The sequence below is a fragment of the Hylobates moloch genome, unplaced genomic scaffold (genome assembly GCF_009828535.3).
Source record: "Hylobates moloch isolate HMO894 unplaced genomic scaffold, HMol_V3 SCAFFOLD_2, whole genome shotgun sequence".
Classification (NCBI taxonomy): domain Eukaryota; kingdom Metazoa; phylum Chordata; class Mammalia; order Primates; family Hylobatidae; genus Hylobates; species Hylobates moloch.
Window position 1 is genome coordinate 135,303,629 of NW_026652277.1, and position 23,705 is coordinate 135,327,333.

At 41.3% G+C, this 23,705-nt stretch overlaps 1 protein-coding gene across 3 annotated transcripts in view; it reads left to right on the top strand.

Moving 5' to 3' along the window:
• DCBLD1 (discoidin, CUB and LCCL domain containing 1) overlaps positions 1-23,270 on the top strand; it is a 67,330-nt gene extending 44,060 nt beyond the window's left edge. For 2 of the 3 annotated variants that reach the window (XM_058435512.1, XM_058435513.1), the window contains exons 6-15: positions 5,632-5,765; positions 10,625-10,665; positions 12,060-12,275; positions 12,695-12,819; positions 14,108-14,255; positions 14,358-14,465; positions 16,558-16,645; positions 17,962-18,011; positions 18,907-19,026; positions 21,373-23,256. In XM_058435512.1, coding sequence (XP_058291495.1) covers positions 5,632-5,765; positions 10,625-10,665; positions 12,060-12,275; positions 12,695-12,819; positions 14,108-14,255; positions 14,358-14,465; positions 16,558-16,645; positions 17,962-18,011; positions 18,907-19,026; positions 21,373-21,905 — 1,563 coding nt within the window. In that variant the 3' untranslated portion in view covers positions 21,906-23,256. Of the gene's footprint in view, positions 1-5,631; positions 5,766-10,624; positions 10,666-12,059; positions 12,276-12,694; positions 12,820-14,107; positions 14,256-14,357; positions 14,466-16,557; positions 16,646-17,961; positions 18,012-18,906; positions 19,027-21,372 lie in introns of all 3 variants that reach the window. The other variant, XM_032157659.2, reaches the window with a different exon arrangement.
• Positions 23,271-23,705: the final 435 nt, after the last annotated feature.

Here is a 23,705-nt window from a genome sequence, read left to right on the forward strand (position 1 = left end):
CAGGGTCTTATTAGGGTGCAACAAAGGTGTCAGCTGGGTCTGCAATCTCATTGGAGGCTCAGCTGGGGAAGGATCTGCTTCTAAGCTCATGTGGTGTTGACAGCATTCAGTTGCTTGTGGGTTATTGGAATGAGGGCCTTGGTTTCTTCCTGGATTTTGGCTGGAGGCCATCCTCAGTTCTTGCCATGTAGACCTTCCCAACGTGGCCACTTGCATCCTCAAAGCAAACAAGAGAGAGTCTTTGAGCAAAGGGATCTCCTCGCAAGATAGATTACACTCTTATATAATGTTATCATGGGAGTGGTATCCCATCACTTTTGCCATAGTCTTATAGACTTAGAAGAAAATCTCAGCCCCCACCCACACTCGGGGATTCAGAGGGATTCCACAAGAGGGGATACAGGGAGCAGGGATCATGGGGGTTATCTTAGAGTCTGCCTCCACAGTGCTTCATCTTGAGAAATGTGTTCAGTTGTAGCAAGTCTTTTCAGAAGAATCTTTGCAAAACCAAAGCATATCCTGTAGGTCAGGATAACAGAATATGTAAAATAAATAACTGGAGGAGCTGTTGAAGAAGGAGGTACCCTGTCTCAGGGAAGAATATGTTGTCTTACAGAGCTATTGTAGAAAAGGCATTGGTTTATTCTGTGTTGCTCCAAAAGGCAGAACTGGGATCAGTGGATAAAAGTTATAGGGCTGCCAATTTCAGCTGCATATAAGGAATAATTGAACAATGCAAAATGGGATAGGCTGTCTCGAGAAACAGTGATTTCCTAGTCACTGGAAATGTCAGGTGTAGATGTTAAAACCATTTGTCAGGGATAGACTGTCTTTGTGTGGGAAGGGTGCTGTGGAGTGGAGACGGGGGTGGTCTGTCAAGAGGTATGAGGGGAGAACTTTAAAGTCCTTTTTGAATTTTTGAGATTCTGTAGTTCTGTCTCCTACTGACAAATTAAGGCATCCAAATTGGTGTATATTTCCAATGCCAGTGAAGGAATATGGGCTTCTCTTAAGATCTGCCTCACCTGCCCCCAGAACAGTTTTTCTCTTGGCACCTTCTCCCCAGCCTGCTAACTAAACCATCTGTTTTTAAACAGAACACATCACTTAATTAATTTGTTTCAGCAATTCTCCTCGCCCCAAAATGTTCAAGAAGTACTGTAAAATAGAGACAGTAAACATGTAGTGCGCTGCAGTTTAGGAGAAGGGGAGAAACTGGGCCTCTTGTACACACCCAGAAAAAGCCAGAAGGAGATACATTATAATGGCAAGTGATTATCTCTGGGTAATGACAATATGAGTGATTTTTTTTCATTATTTCCAACATTTCTATAAAGAATGCACATTTTATGAAGAAAACATTATTGACATGCTAATTAGGAGGACTGTAACAGCACAGAAATAATTCATATGATGGAAAGGGACATACATTTGATAATTTAACATTTTGCTATCATTCCACCAACATTTTTAAGCATGTGCTTTATTCTACCTTACTGGTTTTGGTTCATGTTTTATTAAATGCAAACTAAAATGTTTACTTTTTTATTACACTTCCTTTTAAAACATTGTCAACACTGTTTTAGTACAAGTTGATTTTTCCTAAACGAAGAGTTAAGAAAATTCTGGGATGATTTGATAGTTGCTTGAAAGTTTTTTAGCCTTACTTCACACTAATCTGTTTGGCCATCATTTGTGGCTTAGTGAACTTCAGAAATGTTTATTATAGATAATGCCATCCACCTGCAATTGCCTGAGCCATGAAGGTATTCTCTTCAGCTGGCCATTGCATTCCCTTTCCTAAAGAATTATTACATTTACATTATTCTGTTTAAGTATATTTTGTTTAAGATAATTTACTAATTAAAACCATTTGTCAGGGACAGCTGAACGTCTTAGAATCAAGTAAAATGTATTAGGGAAGCTCGTTGTTTTTTGTTTGTTTGTTTGTTTTTTGAGACGGAGTCTCATTCTGTCGCCCAGGCTGGAGTGCAGTGGTGTGATCTTGGCTCACTGCAAGCTCCACTTCCTGGGCGACAGAATGGTTCACGCCATTCTCCTGCCTCAGCCTCCCGAGTAGCTGGGACTACAGGCGCCCGCCACCACGCCTGGCTAATTTTTTGTATTTTTAGTAGAGACGGGGTTTCACCGTGTTAGCCAGGATGGTCTCGATCTCCTGACCTTGTATCCACCTGCCTTGGCCTCCCAAAGTGCTGGGATTACAGGTGTGAGCCACTGTGCCTAGCCAGGAAGCTCATTGTTTAATAGACTTTATGGTGAATCCTTATATAAAACAAATAATTATTATGTAAAGTTGCCTTCAGATGAACATTGTAGATCAATCTATATTTACACAAATCAGGTTTCTAATTTGCCATTAAAGCAAGATATTATATGAAGGGCAGAAAATACTTTAAAAATTTAAGTACAGTTTAATATTTTTTGGTTGTGTAATTTAGTAAAATATAAATTATTTTTCTTTTCCAGCAAATTCTGCCCAGCTGGTTGTAGAGACATTCTGCTCTACAGAGCAGAATGTGCATAGGCTAGGTACATTTGCTAGGTAATATGTACCCATGTACATAGGCTAGGTAATATGGCTTTCCAATATTTACATTTCAGTGAGACTTAGACTTCAAAATAGCTAGAAAATAAAAGTAAAAATTGTACCATCTGTTCAAAAGAGAATTTTCAAAAATCAGGTTCAATAAATGTGAATTTAAAAAATCAATACCAAAAAAGTGACAAATAAACATCAATTTCCTTTAAGTTGGATGGATGAGGGAGTGACTATTTGAAAGAAAATAATCCTGGAAAATGTTGGTAATTGTATCATAATAATGTGACAGACTTGATGGGTAGTCTTTTGGAGATGTATCCTATAGCCTACAATTAATATTAAAAGAAATGGCAAAAACCGCAATTACTTTTGCATCAACCTATTATGGAAAGCCATAGCTGCAATTAAATAAAAATTTTATAAAAAGGGTATTCATCATTGAATTCCTTCAATACTGGGTACTGTGAGAAATGAGAATATTTGTTGGCCAATGATACTGTTAGATCCTGTTGCTCGTTGGCCTGTGAACCTGTCGTCTTACAGCCAAGGAGGCCCTGGGACATGCCAAGTCCAGTGAGAGCTCTCAATAGGCAGGGTTCCTAGAATGAAGACCAGTGATCCCAAGGACAGTGGGAATAGCTGCTCAGCAGACCACTGAACTGATTTGGTTTTCATTCTGGGGTTTAGCGAGGGAGACAGGCCTGCATGGGTCCTATAAAATGTGCACTGGGTACCCTTTAGAATCACAAGGTGACAGACCTTCAGAAAAGACACTAGACCAGCAGTCCCCAACCTTTTCCACAGACAGGGTGGGGGATGGTTTCAGGATGAAAGTGTTCCACCTCAGATCACCAGGAATTAGATTCTCATAAGGAGCACACAGCCTAGATTCCTCACATGCGCAGCTGTCGTAGGATTTGCACCCCTGTGAGAATCTAATACCTTGGCTGATCTGACAGGAGGTAGAGCTCAGGCCGTAATGTGTGCTCGCCCACCGCTCATCTCCTGCTGTGTGGCCCAGTTCCTAACAGGCCACTGACCAGTACCAGTCCACAGCCTGGGGGCTTGGGGACCCATGCACTAGACAACATCCAGTCCAGGCTTGTCATTGTACAGAGGAATGGGAAGTCAGATCAAGAGCAGTGGAATGACTTGCATATACTTTGTGGAGTTAGAGGCAAAGCCAGGATGACAAGACAAGTTGCTAAATTTAAATTCAGGACTTTTCCTCTTCAACTGGCTTCTCCATTTTGTTTGGACCCAAGAGTCCAAACTGATGATAAGAAAGCTTTTTAATGAGGCTGGGCGCGGTAGCTCATGCCTGTAATCCCAGCACTTTGGGAGGCCGAGGTGGGTGGATCATGAGGTCAGGAGATCGATTCTGTCCTGGCTAACACGGTGAAACCCGATCTCTACTAAAAATATTTAAAAAATTAGCTGGGTGTGGTGGCAGGCGCCTGTGGTCCCAGCTGCTCGGGAGGCTGAGGCAGGAGAATGGCGTGAACCCAGGAGGCGGAGCTTGCAGTGAACTGAGATCGTGCCACTGCACTCCCGCCTGGGCGACAGAGCGAGACTCTGTCTCAAAAAAAAAAAAAAAAAAGCTTTTTAATGAAAGAAAATTCAGGAACAATATACAGAAAATTCAGGAAAGATAAAAATGCAACCTGCATTCTTATTAAAGAGTACGATCTTTTTCTCTTCTAATTTTAATTCTTTTTTTCCTCCAAAATTAGGGGGGTAGTATTTGCATCTCTATTTCAGCATTCTCATTTTTTTCTTTCTGTCGTGAAATCTTTCCTCTCTTTTGTTATGATAGCAGTTATTGCAAAACTGACTCACTTTGCCAAACCTAATCTAGTTTGGGAAATATGAACTCTCTAAATTGAAGATCACAAAGTTCTCAACTTTATTGCAACTATATTGCAAAATATTATTTGTCTCATTAGTCCTTACACTGTTGTAACTTAAGTCTAAGGGAACTTTTCCATTGTAAATAAGGTAAGCGGCATTGTCATTAACAAAAAGAGAAATTCTTGAGTCCAGTTATTGAGACACAATTTCATGAGCTGCCTTTCTATGTTGGCATTAATAGTCATGAAGAAGTGGAGCATAGCTAAGGTTTATTTAGGAAATTATGTTTCTTATCCCCTCACTCCTGGGTCTGAGTGCCTTATCACCCTTCCACAGAGGTCTGTACTTGGGGACCTACAGGCCTGGGCACCCCATAGAAAGTTATAGTCTTTTCTGTAGCCCCACTTCCTGACAGAGCCGATTCCAATCCCACAACAGCCTGTAAATCAGAGCCAGTCTGCTGCTCCTGCTGCATCTGTCAGAACAGCCAGCAGCCTGCTGACACCTCACACTGAACATCGCAGGGCTGAGCTGGCACTGGCTTTTTGATGCCTCCTGAGGGGATTCAGGAAGTGAGATGGAGGCTGTCAGCCCTGAGTTGCTCATCATCCCTCTAGGAACTTCGTTAAGCTTTCTGTTCCATTTAATGTTCTGTGGCTGTCATTACTATTGTGGTTTTGGTACCTTGATAAATCTCTAATTTAAAAATGAACATGTGGAATTGAAAGTTCAGCTTCTTAAATGATAACTTGGCATGTGTGTCTAACAGCCTAAGTATAAGAAACTGGATCTGTTATCAATTTCTGCTTAACAAGCCACTCCAAAACTTAGTGGCTTAAAGTAGCAGACATTTTATTTGCTGGTGAGTTTGAGGGTGAGCAATTTGTCTCCACCCACACTGGATTGGATTAGTAAGCTCCCTTAGCCTGGAATCACTCTTGTGGCGGCCATGATATGGCAGGTTAACTGGGGCTCAAGAGTCTAAGGTGGCTTCACTCACATATGTAGCAGTTGGCTAGGCCCTGTTATCTGTAGCAGAACAAAGCAAGCCACATGGTCCAGAGTCAGTGAGGGAGGTGACCACTCCAGGGCATGGCCATTGGAAGGCTTTATTCACTGGGGCCACTACTATAAATTACCACAGAAACAAAACAGAAAACTCCAACTATATTTTAACTGTGTTCTTTTAAGTTCTGCATAATGATGTTGCTGTGTTTCAGACCTCTTTATTGTGCAAAGCTGCCATCCATGCAGGAATAATTGCTGATGAACTGGGTGGCCAGATCAGTGTGCTTCAGCGCAAAGGGATCAGTCGATATGAAGGGATTCTGGCCAATGGTGTGCTTTCAAGGGAGTAAGTACTTTTTTTCGGTACCGTTTGTTCTGAGTAGAAGGTAATCCTGAAGGATAATTAACCAGCTCACAACTTTGAAAAGACAGCAGGGATGTGATAGCAAGGGTTTGTCAACTGGAAAAATATGCATGAGTGCTTAGAGCAGCATTTCTGGTCTCTGCATGGATGATAAATGTAGCAATCAGAAAGCTCACTGGTTATGCTGACATGTAAATTAAAATGGCGCACTCTGAAGCCCTGGGGCAGAGGAGTGTTTTTACTCTCAGGTGCTTTTGTGGGAGAAGATAAAGGCTTAATCCTTTTTGGGTTTTTACAACTTCTGTAAATTACTGGTTGTCTCCAATATTACCATCATCTGAAACTCTTACAGAACCACTGAGCTCCCTAGAAGACTCCTAGAGACAATCGTTTAGTGATGAGTTTGGGAAGTGAAGAAAGATGGCCTTTGTTAACACTGTGTAAAAATATGGCCTTTGTTAACATTATATTCTTCGTTTGTTTTTATCCTGTGCTCTTTTAGCTTCATGAGAAAAAAAAATGTGTTAAGTGCTTTAAATGGTTCAACTTAAGCTTTTCATATTTTCAGATTTCCTCAGCCACTAGAAGGTGTAAAACTAGAGCTGTGTAGAACTCAGTGTCAGCCTACCCTGTGGTCCAGACGTCCACATATATAAACAGGCAGCTCAGAATGGCCAAGTGGGAGACACTCCTGGAGTGGAAACCTAGTGAGAGAAAAGTGCTCCTCAAGCCACTGTATTTCTCTCTCTCATTCTCTCCTTCTGCCTTCTGCAACTCTGTTTTTTGGACAGGTTTTCACATGGCCTGGGTTCCAAGAATAAGGCACAAGACAGAGGTTTTAGGCATTTTGGGATCCAGAAGTGGGGAAAAAAATGTCAGGACCTATATATTCTATCACTCATTAATCTGTATGACATTCTTCCCCTGCCCCTGCTATTTTGTCCTAGCCCCCTCTTGCATCAGAAAGAACATGGTCATATTTTGCTGTTCCATTTTCACAATGGATGGTGGGCCATCTTGTCTTGGATAGGTTCTCAAGTTAGTCAGCATAGATATGGTGACTCTGATGTTATTTTGATAATTGTATAGTAGTATTTTCCTTCCCCCTCCTACTTTTTATTTCAGTGTATTATAGTTAGCAATGTCATAGGTCAAATAGGTATCCTGACAACAAGTTATAACATTGCTTTTATTGGAAAATGTGTCTTAAGTTCTGAAGAACCAACTTGTGAACTCACATATAAACTTTGGGACTAACACCCATTTTGTGATTGAGGCTGTTGGCCCGTGTTCATAGGCAGTGGCATTTAGAAGCAGTAACTGAAGTTAAGGGAGAGGTGGTTAGGTCATCTTCACGAAGGAGGTGAATCTTGTGTTTGATGGAAGGCAGGAACGATGCTTAGAGGGATTACAAGGGTAGAGTCAAGACTGCGGAGCAATGTTAGAGAGGGGTGGTGGTGGCCATCGGCACACCATGCTCACAGCCAGGAGGCTGGCTGGTGGGTGTCTGTGGAGAAAAGGCAGAGCCTCTCACTGGCAACTCTGAGTTCAGGGGTCGGGGTGGGGGTAACTAGAGAAGATGTTCCAACATAACTCTTTCATAAGCAATGCAAGTAGTACTGTACGTAATCCACAAAAGACTTCCATCCACCAAGGACAGCAGTGCATGCCGTGCACTTGGGCATGCAGGCTTACCTCATGATATTTGTGTTCTCTGCCTACCATGACCCTCCCATTTCCTTTCCCCTTCTGGATAGATTTTTAGCTATGAGAGGACACAAAGTGTTTTTTTCATATTACCTGAACATTCAAAGACAAATTAGTCTCTAAATTTGTGCCAAGGTTTAAGATCCAAAAGTTTAGTAACAGTATGCTATTAGAAATTAAAATCTTTACTCAAATGAATAAAATTATACATATATACACACACATACATATAACATTTTTCACATAAATATTTGCCACATTTTCAGAACATCAAATTTTATTTTAAAGTTTACATCCTGATTTATAGTAAAAGGGATCACTTATGCACAGTAAACCTTTAAATGCCAACTTGACCTTGACTTTTGTGTTTTTTGATGGTTTCTTCTGTTGATACGAGGGTGCTACTTCAGGAAGATAACAGGCTCTAGCCTGAATGTGTTAGGTGCTACCACCTCCAAACAGGAACAAAGAACTTCCCTTCGGCTTTCAATCTGTTTTTTGGAATCATTTGTCTGTATTTGTATACATTTGAATGCTCCTTTTGTAGGAAAACAGGGTAACAAAAAGCTTAACTTGGATTTTGTCTTACTTTAGAACAAACATTATTGAAACTATTGAATAAATGAGACTGTGTTCTCAGTTAACTTCTGCTACATCAACTGGACTTAATATATACATATATAATATATTTTATATAATTTGAAAAGTATATATTATATATTTTATATAATTTGACGTTAAACTTCCATGCAAAAAGTAGAGTACAGAAATCTAAACCATTAGTGAATTAGAAAGGGTTTTGCTTCATATTCCATATAGTTATTTGTACTAATTGTCTGATTTTTATTTTGGGGGGAGTAGATAGAAAGTTCAGAATTATATCAAGATCTCTTCTTATTTCTAGATCTGTGATTTTGCACTGAGCAAATAGTTAACTGTATGTTCACACAGCCTCTTCCACTCATTTAGATTTGAAATCTTCAGGGAGCAGTTGTTTTTGTCTGTGTTGTTTTACTCTTGGGGAAACACTGTACATGCGGTCATTGAACTTATGTTCCCACACATGATTGTTTGGCATTCAGGAAAAACCAGAGAAGGAAGTATTGCAGCTGAGGAAGAAGGAGTCCCTAAAGTAAATATCCAGGGCTCTTCTGGGATTCATCTCCGGTCAGGTCATTTCCTTGATTTGAAGAGACCAGAATGGCATCAGGAAGAGGGACTGACCTCATACAGAGGACGATGGTGCTAACCATCAGAAGCGAAAACCTTCTTTCTGTTTCCATCAGATTATTCTTGATTGCTTCTGTAGCCCTCTGGGAAGGCTCCTTATTCGTGTAATCTGATTGAATTCATTCACTCTAATGTGTGAATGCTTCAGAACCCTAACCTCCCTAGGGTGTTTTTATTTTCAAAAGAGTAGGCTTATTAACCTGTAGAATTCTTTAAGTGGTCTGTAGTTAATTCCTTCAATGGAATGAAATGGAAAAACATTTTCCAGTTGATAACAGAGGAAAGCCAGGCAGAGAGCTGTTAGAAGCAGAGCTTTTCCTGGTGTCTTCTCAGGATTAACTCCAAAGTTATCCTTTCCATACTTTTTGGTCAACAACAAAACTAATGTTTCGTGGCAATGGGAGTGAGCTTAGTTTCTTAGGATTGCCGCAGCATTATTTAGGCTTATTTGAGTCACATTTCAAATTTAACAGCATAGGAACATTAGAGAAAATGGAAAAAGAGACAAAAGAGAGGCTCTACATAAATCTTAATACAATTTTAATGTGATTAGCGCCTTTCTTTAAGTGTCGGGAGAGTTGAGTTCTCATCCAAGCTTTTTTTGCTAACTGTGAACTTAGGCAAGTCCCAGGACCCATGTGGGTCTGAGTTTTCTCACGTAAGTAATGATTGGTGCCTGCATTATATTCAGTTCAGAGATCATAGAAGAAACTATATGTGGAATACCAGGGTTTATGGAGTCTGCCAAGCATAGACAATGTGAAAGAGAAAATCTATTCTAGAGAGTTTTACTACCCATTACTTCTAAAAAGAGCTTTTGATGGGAAGGTACTTATACTCTTGGCCAGAATACTTTGGGGTTCTTTGTGGATTTCATGTTTTAGTACTCTCTGTGTCCATTATTCCCATCTATAATTCAGAATTAAACATTTAAAATAATAAGCAGCACTCTGAGATTGTAAAATAGTTGTAAAAAGTTGGACACAACAGGGGCATCTACCTTTTGGTGTTTACCTCTAGTATCTAATACTGTGCACATAAAGCTAATGTTGAGGCCCCCAAATTTTCCATTCGTTCTCTGTATTTTTCATACCACTGACTTTGTGAGGGATTATTTTAAAGGTTGATCTGGTCTTCAAAGGTAGATAAGGACATTCCTGTGGCCTTAGGAATCTCTTCTGCACTGAAGGAGACAACTGCAGAATGAGGCTGATGCGATCATTTCTCCTGTGATAGCGATAGAAGCGGCAGTAAGGCCAGCTCACTGACATGCTGTGTGTTTTCTCCAGCTGTACCTTGTCATCCAGAAGCAGGAGCTGGTTCAAGGCTTGGTGCTGGTTGCTACAGTAGGTTAGGAGTGTGGCCGTGGAGAGACAGGGCAGAGACTGTCCCCAGAGTAACACTGCTGAAACATCCTCAATGAGAGTCGAGAGATCTGTGGGGAAGGCAGATGGAAATGAGTGGGACACTTTAAGGTGACTGCTGAAACAAAGGGAGATTTCAGGGCAGTCATCTTTCCTGTCTTCATCATCTTGCAATAATTAATTGAGATGTAAGGTTATTCCTGAGACTGTGTATCTGTACATTCCTTTCCAATAAATTCAGCATGGTGGAAATAGCACGGGATTCAGATTCAAAAGCAGTATCTCAGAGTTCTAGCCCCTTTCCTAGCCCTTTGTCACTTATATGAATTTAGGGAAGTTGCTTACCTTCCGTGGGCCTAAGTTTCCTGTTCTATAATATACTGATGATGAGGATAATAGCAGTAGGTTTGCAGGGGTGTTGTGAGGATCATATAAGGAAGCACAGGTGGGAAAGCTCTGTGAGCCCTGGGATGTAGCTATATTAGTCATTAAGATCTACGTAAGCAACTCACCTTCTCATGTTTGTCTTTATTGTTTCAGTGGTTCCCTGTCAGACAAGCGATTTCTGTTTACCTCCAATGGTAAGGATCATGCTTTCCTTAAGAATTTGATATTTTCGGTGGCTCACGCCTGTAATCCCAGCACTTTGGGAGGCCGAGGCAGGCGGATCACGAGGTCAGGAGATCGAGACCATCCTGGCTAACACAGTGAAACCCCGTCTCTACTAAAAATACAAAAAATTAGCTGGGCGTGGTGAGGGGGTGCCTGTAGTCCCAGCTACTCGGGAGGCTAAGGCAGGAGAATGGCGTGAACCTGGGAAGCAGAGCTTGCAGTGAGCTGAGATTGTGCCACTGCACTCCAGCCTGGGTGACAGAGCGAGATTCCATCTCAAAAAAAAAGAATTTGACATTTTAAAAGTCTTCGGTAGTAGTTTATTCCTCCATACCTTCAGATTATATAGTTTAAAAGGTTGGGGTTTTTTTTCTTTTTTCTCAGGTTACATAGCACCTTTTTTTTTTTTTTTTTTTTTTTTTTTTTTTTAAGGAGGCAGAGTCTCATTATGTTGCCCAGGCTGGTCTCAAACTCCTGGGCTTACGCGATCTTCTTGCTTCAGCCACCCACACCAAATCTTCTTGACTTAACCATCCACAGGACAATAAGCCTAATTAACATTAAGCAGAAAATATGTTTCTTTATAATCTAAACTCTCTCAAACTTTTGCCAAAAAGAATAAAAAGTGAAATATTTATTTTAAAATAAATCCCTTTATCTTAGATTTTAAGAGAAAAAGCTTTCAAATATTGCAATTTTTGGCTTGTTATTATTTTGAATAAAGTTACTGAAAATGAGTATATAAAATAAAGGCATTTTAGCTTCTCCATCATGGAATGTATTCTATGTAAATATTCTCCCTTAGCATAAACCATTTCAAGGAAAACACTACAAATATTTCTTCTTTGCCTTTATTTCCTGCCTTCACATTGGTATATTGGGCATGGTATAGTTAAGGTCCTTTGGATGAATATTGGGTACAACTTACTGATGTTCAGAGGACTTAGACACATCTGCTTTACAAGTATGTGGAAAAAATGGGGTTCCCCTCTGATTCTAAATCTTTTAAAGTGAGAAGGAACACAGCATTTTAAACCTTTAACACAGATTGCACTTTGTTGAAATCAGGATGAATTTAGAAAGTTAGAAAGTAAAATCTACAGTGGGAACGAAGAGATGTCACTTATAAAGGATGTGACTTGGTCTATTAAAAAGAAAAGCAGTAACGGCTTCAAGGCATGTTAGTACAAATGAGTGAAATGCAAGTCAGGACCATTTAAAAGCTGGTAATTAAACACTTGATTCCATATCAGAATAAAAGTCAATCAGTTGAATATTTCTAGGTGAGATGTGGTACTACTTTTTTTTTTTTGCTGTTATTTTATGTCTGTATCTAAAATATCTTACTGCACTCTTTTTTCAGGTTGCAGCAGATCCTTGAGTTTGGAACCTGACGGGCAAATCAGAGCTTCTTCCTCATGGCAGTCAGTCAATGAGAGTGGAGACCAAGTTCACTGGTCTCCTGGCCAAGCTCGACTTCAGGACCAAGGCCCATCATGGGCTTCGGGTGACAGTAGCAACAACCACAAATCACGAGAGTGGCTGGAGATCGATTTGGGGGAGAAAAAGAAAATAACAGGTGCAGAAAATAACACAAATGCAAAGTGCAGGAGTAGTTTCATGACTGTAAATGACTCGCAGTTGAGAATATGCTTATTGTTTACATAGGTGCCTTTCTACCTACCTCCAAGTTCTTGAAATATTCGAAAATGTAACAAATCTTTACAATCTTTCTGTGAAAAGAATCTGTATGCAAGTCGTAAATATGGATATATGGATTAGAGAGATAATTCTTCAATGGTGAAATCTTTATATGGTGTACTGTTAGTGTGAAAACATTAATCTGTGAAGAGATTTTTAAATGCAACTAATATAAGTTGGCTTGTGAGATGATTTGAGGTTTCAGATGAGGGAGAAAAAAATGAAACTTGAAATTATAATAGATGTTATATTTAACAAACTTTTAAAAATGGCCTGTAAATATTATTTTCTTACAAGGAATTAGGACCACAGGATCTACACAGTCGAACTTCAACTTTTATGTTAAGAGTTTTGTGATGAACTTCAAAAACAATAATTCTAAGTGGAAGACCTATAAAGGAATTGTGAATAATGAAGAAAAGGTAAGAGGTAACCCTAGAGGCAAGAGAACTCAGTAGGAGAACAGGCCTCTATATATTTTCGTCAGTGTGTTTACATTAAATATCTCATTAATAAAAGACAGTGAGGCCAGGCATGGTGGTGGTTCATGCCTGTAATCCCCAAGCTTTGGGAGGCCAAGGCAGGAGGATCATTTGAGACCATCCTGGGCAACATAGCAAGACCCCACCATTACAAAAAAAATTTTTTTTTAATTACCCAAATGTGGTGGTGCACACTTGTAGTCCTAGATACTTGGAAGGCTGAGGCAGGAAGATCACTTGAGACCAGGAGTTCAAGGTTATAGTGAATTATGATTGTGCGATTGCACTACAGCCTGGGCAACAGAGTAAGAGCCTGTCTCTAAAATAAAATAAAATTTTTAAAAAGATGATGATGGGCTAGTCGCGCTGGCTCACACTTATAATCTCAGCACTTTGGGAGGCTAAGGCAGGTGGATCACCTGAGGTCAGGAGTTCGAGACCAGCCTGGCCAACATAGTGAAACTCCATCTCTACTAAAAATACAAAAACTAGCCGGGCGTGGTGACTGGTGCCTATAATCCCAGCTACTTGGGAGGCTGAGGCAGGAGAATCGTTTGAACCTGGGAGGCGGAGGTTGCAGTGAGCCGAGATTGCACCACTGCACTCCAGCCTGGGTGACAAGAGCGAGATTCCATCTCAAAAAAAAAAAAAAAAAAAAAAAAAAGATGGGGCTTTCTTGGCATCCAAGAATAAGAAATGTGTCAATAAAAACCTTGAGAGATCTTTGTGATTTAATTCTTTTCTACTTCAGGAATGAAATACTTGTGATTTTCTTGGGAAGTGAAAATTGGCCGTTTGAAATGGCTGCTTCAGTATAAGTATGGTGGATGTTTGAATTGGACATTTGTCTTGGGATCCTGTTAGTGGCAATGAGAATTCGGAAGGAAGTTGCAAAAGTGAGAGAGCTGAAGCCTTGTGCTCTTGAGGTTGCTTGTTTGTAGCACCAGTTGAATGTAGAAATATTAAGGTCAAATAATACAACAAGGCATTTTTAGCTTCTTTATCCAAAATGAAATTTAAATCAGTAAACAGATGAGCAGCACCACCTTAGTTAGATAAATTGGCCCTTGTTTGCAAAGCCTCATATGTTCAATATCAAGAGTGTCTAGAAAAATGCAATAGACATAGAATCCTTGCCTCGATTTCATATAACCAGGTATAAGTGGGATGATAAACAGCTAAAAACTCACTAATAGAATCTTAAGTTAAAAATAACTTCTTTCTGTAGGTGTTTCAGGGTAACTCTAACTTTCGGGACCCAGTGCAAAACAATTTCATCCCTCCCATCGTGGCCAGATATGTGCGGGTTGTCCCCCAGACATGGCACCAGAGGATAGCCTTGAAGGTGGAGCTCATTGGTTGCCAGATTACACAAGGTAGGGCTCAGGGCAAGCCAGTGAGTTACTCAAGTTTGGTCATATTTTTTTTCGCCTATCATTGTTACTAATGTGGTTTTCCCGATGTTCCTCCTCTCTCAGGTAATGATTCATTGGTGTGGCGCAAGACAAGTCAAAGCACCAGTGTTTCAACTAAGAAAGAAGATGAGACAATCACAAGGCCCGTCCCCTCGGAAGAAACATCCACAGGTAGAGCAGTGATTGTTTTGTGGTTTCCAAAGAGCATAACTGGTAACCCACCCAATATCAGTAACTTCAACAAAATTTCTTTTTCTCTGTCATATAAATACTGGAGGCAGATGATCCAGTGGTATTGGCACATATATAAAATGATGTATGTTTACAGCTTTTCATTGCAGTATTATAAATAGAAAAAAATTAGGAATTAACTTATGTGCCCTTCAAACACTAGGTACATATTTTGGGGAAAAATAAAATATTAGCACATCCATGCAGTGGAACACTCTGCAGCCATACAAAAAAAATTGGTAATATAGAAATTGGTAATATAGAAAGCTCTCTGAGATATAGTGGCAACTTAAAAAATATAAGCAAAATACAGAACTATCAAAGTAGCATGCCACCTTTTCTGCAAAAAGGAGAAATAAAGAATAAATATTCATTCCAGTATCTCTAGAAAAATTTCAAGAAACATAATGCGGCTTTCTGTGAAGGAGGAACAGAGGTAGGAGGGACACATTCCATTCCATACTTTTGTATACTTTTTGCGTTTTGAACATGTAAGTGTATAATCTATTCAAATAACATTAAAAGTACATTTTTTCAGAATATTAAATAATTTGCATATCAATTTTATAAGAATTTGGAAAGACTAGGAAAACACAAATAAGAAAACAAAAATTAGTCATAAATCAGTGTCCACAGATAATCACCAAATCTCACTGTTTCTAGTCAACTATATTTATATTTCTAACTTTAAGACAAAAATGGTAGCGTATCATATTATTCTGTTCTGTAGCATATATTTTTCATTTAACATTGTGTTATGTGCATTTTCCAATGTTATTGGAAGGTTGAAAACCCCAATTATTAATGTCTTTATAGTATTTTTTCACATGGATAAACCATTATTTACTTGACCATTCCCCTGCTGTTGGATGCTTAAGTTGTTTGATTTTCCCCAAATTTTCACTCTTAAAAATAACACCGCTGCCGGGCACATTGGCTCACACCTGTAATCCTAGCACTTTGGGAGGCCGAGGCGGGCAGATTGCCTGAGCTCAGGAGTTTGAGACCAGCCTGGGCAACATGGTGAAACCCCATCTCTAATGAAATACAAAAAATTAGCTGGGCGTGGCAGCATGCGCCTGTAGTCCCAGCTACTCGGGAGGCTGAGGCAGGAGAATTGCTTGAACCCAGAAGGCGAAGGTTGCCCAAGCTGAGATCACAGCACTGCACTCCAGCCTGGGTGACAGAGCGAGACTCCATCTCTAAAAAAAAAAAAAAGAAAAAAAATAATAATAACACTTCTGTTACTTATACACAAATTTTGTTTTCATCTAAGTCCGTTTTCCCCTTCTTCATGAATTGCGTTTTTCCACTCTTAAGCGTCCCTTTATTTTCTTCCCAGGGATCATAGAAGAGAAAGATGAAGAGCAAATATTTTTCCTTTACTTTGTGTATTTTCTACAAACTTGGGGCCTGCCTTGGTGGCTGTCAAAGTGTCCTTTTTTTAGAGCAGAAAGAGTTGCAGGAAAACATGATGTGGTGTTTCATGCAACATAGTGGAAATGCTGTTTGAGGTCATCAGCCTGCACTTCCTCTCAGTCCGCAGCCCCAGAGCTCTGTAACGAGGATCCCAGTTTTCCAGGCTGTTGTTATGGTACAGGTCCAAACCCACCTGCCATCTGGGGAAACGCGTTGCTTGAGCCAAAGTAGGAGCTCCACACTGTGCTTAAATCATTTACCTGTCTCAATAGTTCTCACCTGAGGGGTGGGGGAGGGGTTAAACTCCCCCCTCATTTCAGATTTTTGGAGTTTAATATGGGCTAAGCAACAAGCCCAGTGTACCTGTTAGTCCCTGAGGAACATTGGAAACTGTCTCTGGGGGGCTGGGGGAGAAATTTTATTTTCCCAAACTTTAGCCAGGATTTTGAATCCTTTCTTTTTGCTTTCCAATATCAGTAAATACCTAACATGTATTCATTTTCCCCCCATATTAAATACTTAAAGACTTTTCAATTCCATGTTCAGTTTTAGATCATGAAAAGTGGTTGTTGGTCATTTATGTTGTAACGTGATGGCTTTCCCTCTTCTTTAGGAATAAACATTACAACGGTGGCTATTCCATTGGTGCTCCTTGTTGTCCTGGTGTTTGCTGGAATGGGGATCTTTGCAGCCTTTAGAAAGTATGGTGACTTTACATGTTTAAATTTCTTCTCTAATTATGCAAACAATAAAAAACCAAAAAGTTTATTCTTCAGAAATGCATATGTACAAAAGCAGCATGACTTCTTTCAAAATAAAATGTTAACTTATATTTTGCAAACCAGTTAGATAAAAGTAGAAATGATCAAGTATTACTTTATTAATCTGTTTTTATAGACAGGGTCTCCCTGTGTCTCCCAGGCTGGAGTGCAGTGGTGACATTGCTCAAACTCCTGGGCTCAAGCAAACCCCCTGCCTCAACCTCCTGAGTAGTTAGGATTTCAAGCATGTGCCACCATGCCCAGCTAATTTTTTTATGTTTTGTAAAGATGGGATCTTGCTTTCTCACCCAGGCTGATCTCAAACTTCTGGTCTCATTTGATCCTCCCAAAGCACTGGGATTACAGGCATGAGCCACCGCACCCCACCATGTATTACTTTATAAGCAGTTCTTGTGATTTAGAGACCTTTGATAAAGACTTAACCTTTGAGTATTGTAGAAGTATCCTGAAACTGATATATTGCTTTAGAAGTATCTGTGCTTCTCCTCCCTGAAGAGTAAAAGAAATATTAAATAGGCTGCTTGGGGTATCACCAAGCTGCCCTGTAACTCACCCTCCCCAAGCCTGTTTCCTTATGTATAAAATATAGTTTACCCAGATGAGTTCTGAATCTCTTCCAGAACCCTAAGATCTATGTTTATTTTAACAAATGTTAGATGTTGGATCTAAACAAAAAATGGAAAGTATTCTGAAGTTTTCTCTTTTTATATTTTAAGCAACTTCAGAATCTATAATGTGTATATTAGTACAAATAGAATGAAGAATAGTTTCTGCCATCATGAGAGAAGGTACAAAAGTCTCTGGTTCAGGTAGATATTCATAAGTTAAAGCATGCCTTAGTGTAATGTGCTTGTATGAAATGCTTTTAAAGACACCCACAGTTTTGGACTGGAGTATAGTAGAGATGAAGTGAGACCATGTGGTCATAAGGAATTGCTTCAGGATGACTGCATGAGCTAGTGATAAACTAAGTAAGGCACTGATTTCTAATATGCAAAACAAGATTAGTATATATTCTTCCAGTGAAATCTTGTGACTTTTCTTATAAATGAGATACATTTATAGATAATTCTACATATTTGTATGATTTTCTAAAGCACATGGCAGCTGCCATCTCATTTAATTCTCACATCAACCCTATGAGGTAAGTACTATTATGATCCTTATTTTATATAGGGAGAGAGAGGCAGATACATTGGCTTATAAATATTCAGTAGAACTTTTTGTCTTGATAGGAAGAAGAAGAAAGGAAGTCCATATGGATCAGCAGAGGCTCAGAAAACAGGTTGGTTGAAAAGTCTATCTACAATTTTATCTGTCTTTGAGGAAGGGACAGGATCTGCTGATTGAAAGCATAAGGAGGCCAGTGGCCCACATTTATTTGATTAAAAGACATAAACCCTGTAGCCTTTAAAGTAGAATATCTATAAGGAAGGAATTTATTGTGTCCTGTCTCTTTATTTTAATGGCCACTTTACTTTTGTTCAATGTCCTCCCCTATCATTTGTCAACATCCTTTTTTTCTTGGCCACTGGAGTTTAGGCCACGACACTGTCTGCCATCAAGGAGGTATGACAAAAGCCTTATCAGTGAACTGAAGTAGGCCCGTGTTGTTAGCATCTGCAGGCCTGTACTTTCCACCCTGAGAAAGTGAGAAAAAGACCAGGCAGGGCTGGTGTGCAGGTTTCAGATAATCCTGCACACCAGCCCTGTCTGGTCTTTTTCTCACTTTCCCAGACACAGGCGCCCATGCAATGAGTTAGCCATGGTCCAGAGAGAGAGAGCAGTGGGGCAGGACCCCTCAGAAAGCTCAGGGACCATTTGAGACTCCACCTCCCCAGGGTCTAAACACCAGCTGCAGTGTCTCCTCTGCATCACAGATGCCATGCCAGTGCAGACTGTGGGAGACCATACCCAGATGATCTCACAAAGGGAGAATCTGGGACCTGATGAGGGCAAAATACCTTTTAAAGGCACAGTGGAAAGCATGGTTAGAGTAGTGTTTGCTGTTGTGGTTAATGACCTTGGCATGCTGTTCTTAGCACACACACCTGAGGAGGACATTTATCACTGTCAGCTGTCAGAGGCAGCCTGACCTCTGACTCATCAAGGAACATGTTCTGGAGGACGCGCATTACATTTCTGACATATTCATTTGTTTTATGTTACCTTTTTTCCAGACTGTTGGAAGCAGATTAAATATCCCTTTGCCAGACATCAGTCAGCTGAGTTTACCATCAGCTATGATAATGAGAAGGAGATGACACAAAAGTTAGATCTCATCACAAGTGATATGGCAGGTAAGGGTCATATTTCTAGGACTGTGCTGTTAGATTGGAGGTGCTGCTTGTGGGGGAGGGAGACAGGAGAGAAATAAGGCAAAATCCTTTTCTATTTAGATAGGGTCCAGTAAATCTGAAATGTGTTTTTTCTGCATTCTGCACAGAATTACAAACTGACACTGAGATGTTACTTAAAAGCCCTATTCAGCCAGTCTTTTCACCTGCAGGGGATATAGTGACATCCATAGTGATAGCCCTGATGTACTACTTGTATCTGGAAGCCCGGAATCTATTTTTGTTACCAAAGCTTTGATTAAGGTACTGGTAAAGAGGGACTAGAAGGAGGAATTAAATACAGTTCCTGCCCTGAGGAAGGTGAGATAGGAAATAAAGGAACTCTCTCAGTATGAGAAGGGCCTCAGTGTCCCTGACAAGCCACATCAAGAGTCGAGCTTCCCAAACCATCTATGGGGAAATGCTTTTTGTTTCTTTTTTTAAAATTTCTACTCCGTCATGAATGAGTACACTGTAAAATGCAATATAAAATACTAGTAATAAGGAAATTTTAAAGATACAAAATACAAAGCTCTAATTTTTTATTATTAGATTCAACAGGCATAAAATTACTCTAAGAGTAATAAAGAATAACTAAGAGTAGTTTCTTGACACTTAATCTCAATTTCTGCACCTGTCTCTATGGCGCTGCTAAAAACAGTTCTCAGATACATAGGACTCTGTGGGGCATGCTCTGAGTAGCACTGCGCTCTGGCTTCTCCCTCCTCACATGCAGCCTGAGGACCCGCAGTATAGGCATCACCTGGGGGCTTGTTAGAAAGGGAGGCCATAGAACTGGAAGCTCCCAGGTGACGCATGTGCACATCAGTGACTGGGAGTTGTCAGTGTAAGGGTTGGTTGAGCCACTTTGTGGACAAGGAGAGCATCCTCTGCAACCAAAATCCATCCTCTTGTTCCTTGGAAGTGACATGAAGGGAGAACCTATTTTCTGTTCTCTTATGCCGTTCATTCTCCTTCAGCTTCTAATTCAGTCTCTCCTCCTTCTTCCCTGAATGGTCCTTCTCAGGCTCCTTAAATGTGCAATGACCCGGGTTCTGTCTCACCCCCACTCACCACAGTCTCTCCCCTAAACAGTCCCACACCCTCCCCAACTTCCAGCAGTGCCCTTCCCTGCATGTTTGTCCATGCTGCTTCTCACACCCAGACTTCCCTCTCAGTCCCCAGTCCATAATTCTCAGCAGCCTGCTGGATGCCTCCACCTACAGATGTCACCCGTTCCTCAGCACCATCAGGAACAATCGAATCCATTGTTCCTAACCCTCACCACACATGGTCTGTGCATTCCTTGTCTAATGGCTTCTCGACTGCACATCCTAGCCTTATCCAGGCTTACCCTCTGGAAAGGGTCCTTGCCTCCCATCTTTCCTCACACCCCACCTCTCATTGGTAACAAATTCCTGATTCCTGTCCCAAAGGGTCACTTTTCCTCTTTCCTAGTTTGTGACCTCTATGTGCATTTCTCTTTGCTTTTTTACCTCTCACTTTTTGATCTTTTCTTCTTCAGTCAACCTCCACAGTTACCTCTGAAAGTGCCAGTCTGTCGTTTCCCATAGAATTAAACCAGACTTCCTAGCAAGACAATCAACGCTTTTCCATGTTCTAACGCGTGGCTAACAGCATATACTCAGGATGTGCGTTTGAATCCTACTCCATCGCCCCATTGTGTGACCTAGGAAAAGTTAGTCTCTCTCTGCCTTGGTTTCCCATTTGTAAAATGGAGTAACAGTCCCTTCCTCAGGGGATTTTTTTGGAAGATTATTAACATCTGGCTGTTGGAATAGCGCCTGGCAAAGAGTAGGAGCTCTAGAAGTGTGAGCTCCTGGCATCATCCTCACTGTCACCACTAGGCCCTGACCTATTGCTTTGGTCCTCATATCCTATGAAACAAACTGCTCTGTGTCCCTCATACTCTGGCCATATCAAACTCTATTTTCGGGGCTGTTTTTTTCTCCATTTCCACACTGTGTGACTTCCACTTCCATAGCTTCTCCAAAGCCAGTTTCAGAGCCACTTCCTCCCTGAAGTATTTCCCCATGCCCCAGGACGTCGTCATCGCCCCCATCTCTGAGAAGACCCTGCGAGGCTTCCTGAGCAGGCGGTGCGGTTGTGTACTGCCTGTGGATGGCTTCTGTGGCTTTCACATCAGGGTTTTCCGCAGTGCCTGGGACACCTGAGGGCACTCGCGGGGAGAGTCAGTCACCACAGCCTGAAGCAGAGTATCCCCGTCTGCCACTGACAGGCCGGCCCGTGTGTGGTGCCCGCTAGCTGCCATCTGTCTTGTGGTTTCAGATTACCAGCAGCCCCTCATGCTTGGCACCGGGACAGTCACGAGGAAGGGCTCCACCTTCCGGCCCATGGACACGGACGCCGAGGAGGCAGGGGTGAGCACTGACGCCGGCGGCCACTATGACTGCCCACAGCGGGCCGGCCGCCACGAGTACGCGCTGCCCCTGGCACCCCCGGAGCCCGAGTACGCCACGCCCATCGTGGAGCGGCACCTGCTGCGCGCCCACACGTTCTCCGCGCAGAGCGGCTACCGCGTCCCGGGGCCCCAGCCCGGCCACAAACACTCCCTCTCCTCGGGCGGCTTCTCCCCCGTGGCGGGTGTGGGCGCCCAGGACGGAGACTATCAAAGGCCACACAGCGCACAGCCTGCGGACAGGGGCTACGACCGGCCCAAAGCTGCCAGCACCCTCGCCACCGAAAGCGGGCACCCTGACTCTCAGAAGCCCCCAACGCATCCCGGGACGAGTGACAGCTATTCTGCCCCCAGAGACTGCCTCACACCCCTCAACCAGACGGCCATGACTGCCCTTTTGTGAACACAATGTGAAAGAAGCCTGCTGTGGTACTGAGCGTCGGGCTGTCGCAAGCCACTGGAAGAAGGGAGCCTGTTGGTCCAGAATGTGCGTGTGTATCGGTGTGTGTGTACACTTGCGTGTGTGTATGTGTGATCCAGTAGGATCCTAGAGACAACCTGTCATACTGTTTACAAAATTGTGCAGCTGGTTTCGTGCTGACCCTTAGGGTGCGCCTATTGGGTTTCGTTGAGCTAGAAAAATGAAAATTTTCAGATGGCGTTTTCATTCCTCTGACTGTGATATTGAGCTGCTTTGGTATTAAAGGTGTAATCTGTACAGAGTTGTATTTAACAATAATAAAAGTAATAAGTTTGCTCTATCAGATTTTAGTTCTGCACAGACGTTAAGTGGGAAAATGCAGCTGTTGCAAAACGTATATAAATAGTAGGTTCATTTTTTTCAGTATATTATCTGATACTGTGTTAGCAGCAGGTCTGCTTAAACCTAATCTTGTTGTTATTGAGTCATTTCCTCTCCTTTGATAACTAGAACTAAAAGCATTTTTAACATTCTTCTCCTGGAAGAGATGAATTACTTGAAGCATGAAAAGCACACCAGGGTGGTTGTTTATTTAGCAATTATGACTGTAGATTTAGAAACAAGCAAAGAAACAACACCTCAGCAGCTGCCCGTTTCCTTAGTCTCCACTTCAGAGGAGGATGCGAAGAGGTCGGCCCAGCTCCCGTGACCATGAAGGTGGCACAGGAATTACAGTGTGAATGGCTGTGTCAGATGTTTTCGTACCTCAGATTAAAAATATTGCTGAAGTCAGATGCCACACTTTTCATGACTTTCTTCAGAAGTAGCACATTTTCGTGACTTCCATTGTCCTCTGAAAAACAAAGTTATTTGGAACATGTTCATACAAAAGTGACTCTGACCAAGTCTAAATCGAGCTTCTCTACTGAGATGAAACTGTTGGAAACTGATCTCATTTTATAAGAAATGATTTTCCCCTCAAGGAGGTGTCTGTAATTCCAGAACAGTCCAGACCTCAGCTGTACCTCATGTTCAGTAGTTTTTATTTGGGTTTTTTTTGTGAGTTAACTATGGGAGATTTAACCTCTTTTGCCAAAGAGGAAAGTGTGTGTGTGTGTGTTTTTAATAGAAAATATGGGCCAAAAATTTTTTTCCCTGAAGAATGTATTATAACCCTATTTGTATGGTTATTACATCCTGTGAAATGTATATATGTTAAAATAATGGGGGGTGCTGGAAGGTCATGGCTGACTAGCTGCTGGTTAGTGTGGAGGGGAAATGGTTTACTTTGTGGAGTTTACATGGTTTTATGTGCACACTAATTGTAATAAACTATGCCAAACCAAACTGCCCCTGACTCTCACTGGTCAGTCCTGCTCACTGGGGTGTTAGAGGCACTCAAGGCTCAGCCTCCATAAAAAGGCAGGTGCCACAGTGGAAAGAGCAAGAGCTTGGTGCCAGATTAGGCCAGACCCCAATCTACCACAGAAGAGAAGTCTGGCTGCTTATATAATGATGAGACTCAGTTTCCTCATGCTTGAAAATGGTGTTGTCGTGTTTTCTTCCTCCAAAACTTACTGATAAAAATTAGTTGAAACATTTATCAAAGTGTTGTCTATAGTAGGTCGTTTTTTCTAATGTAAGCCTTCAGTGGGCTGTTTACAGGATTTTAATATTGGAATATTAGACCATAAGTATAGGCTTAGATCTACAGCCCTTCTTTACAATAGAGCTGTCTTCATCTATCACGGTTCTTCCGCGGCGCTAGTGATCTAATCATGA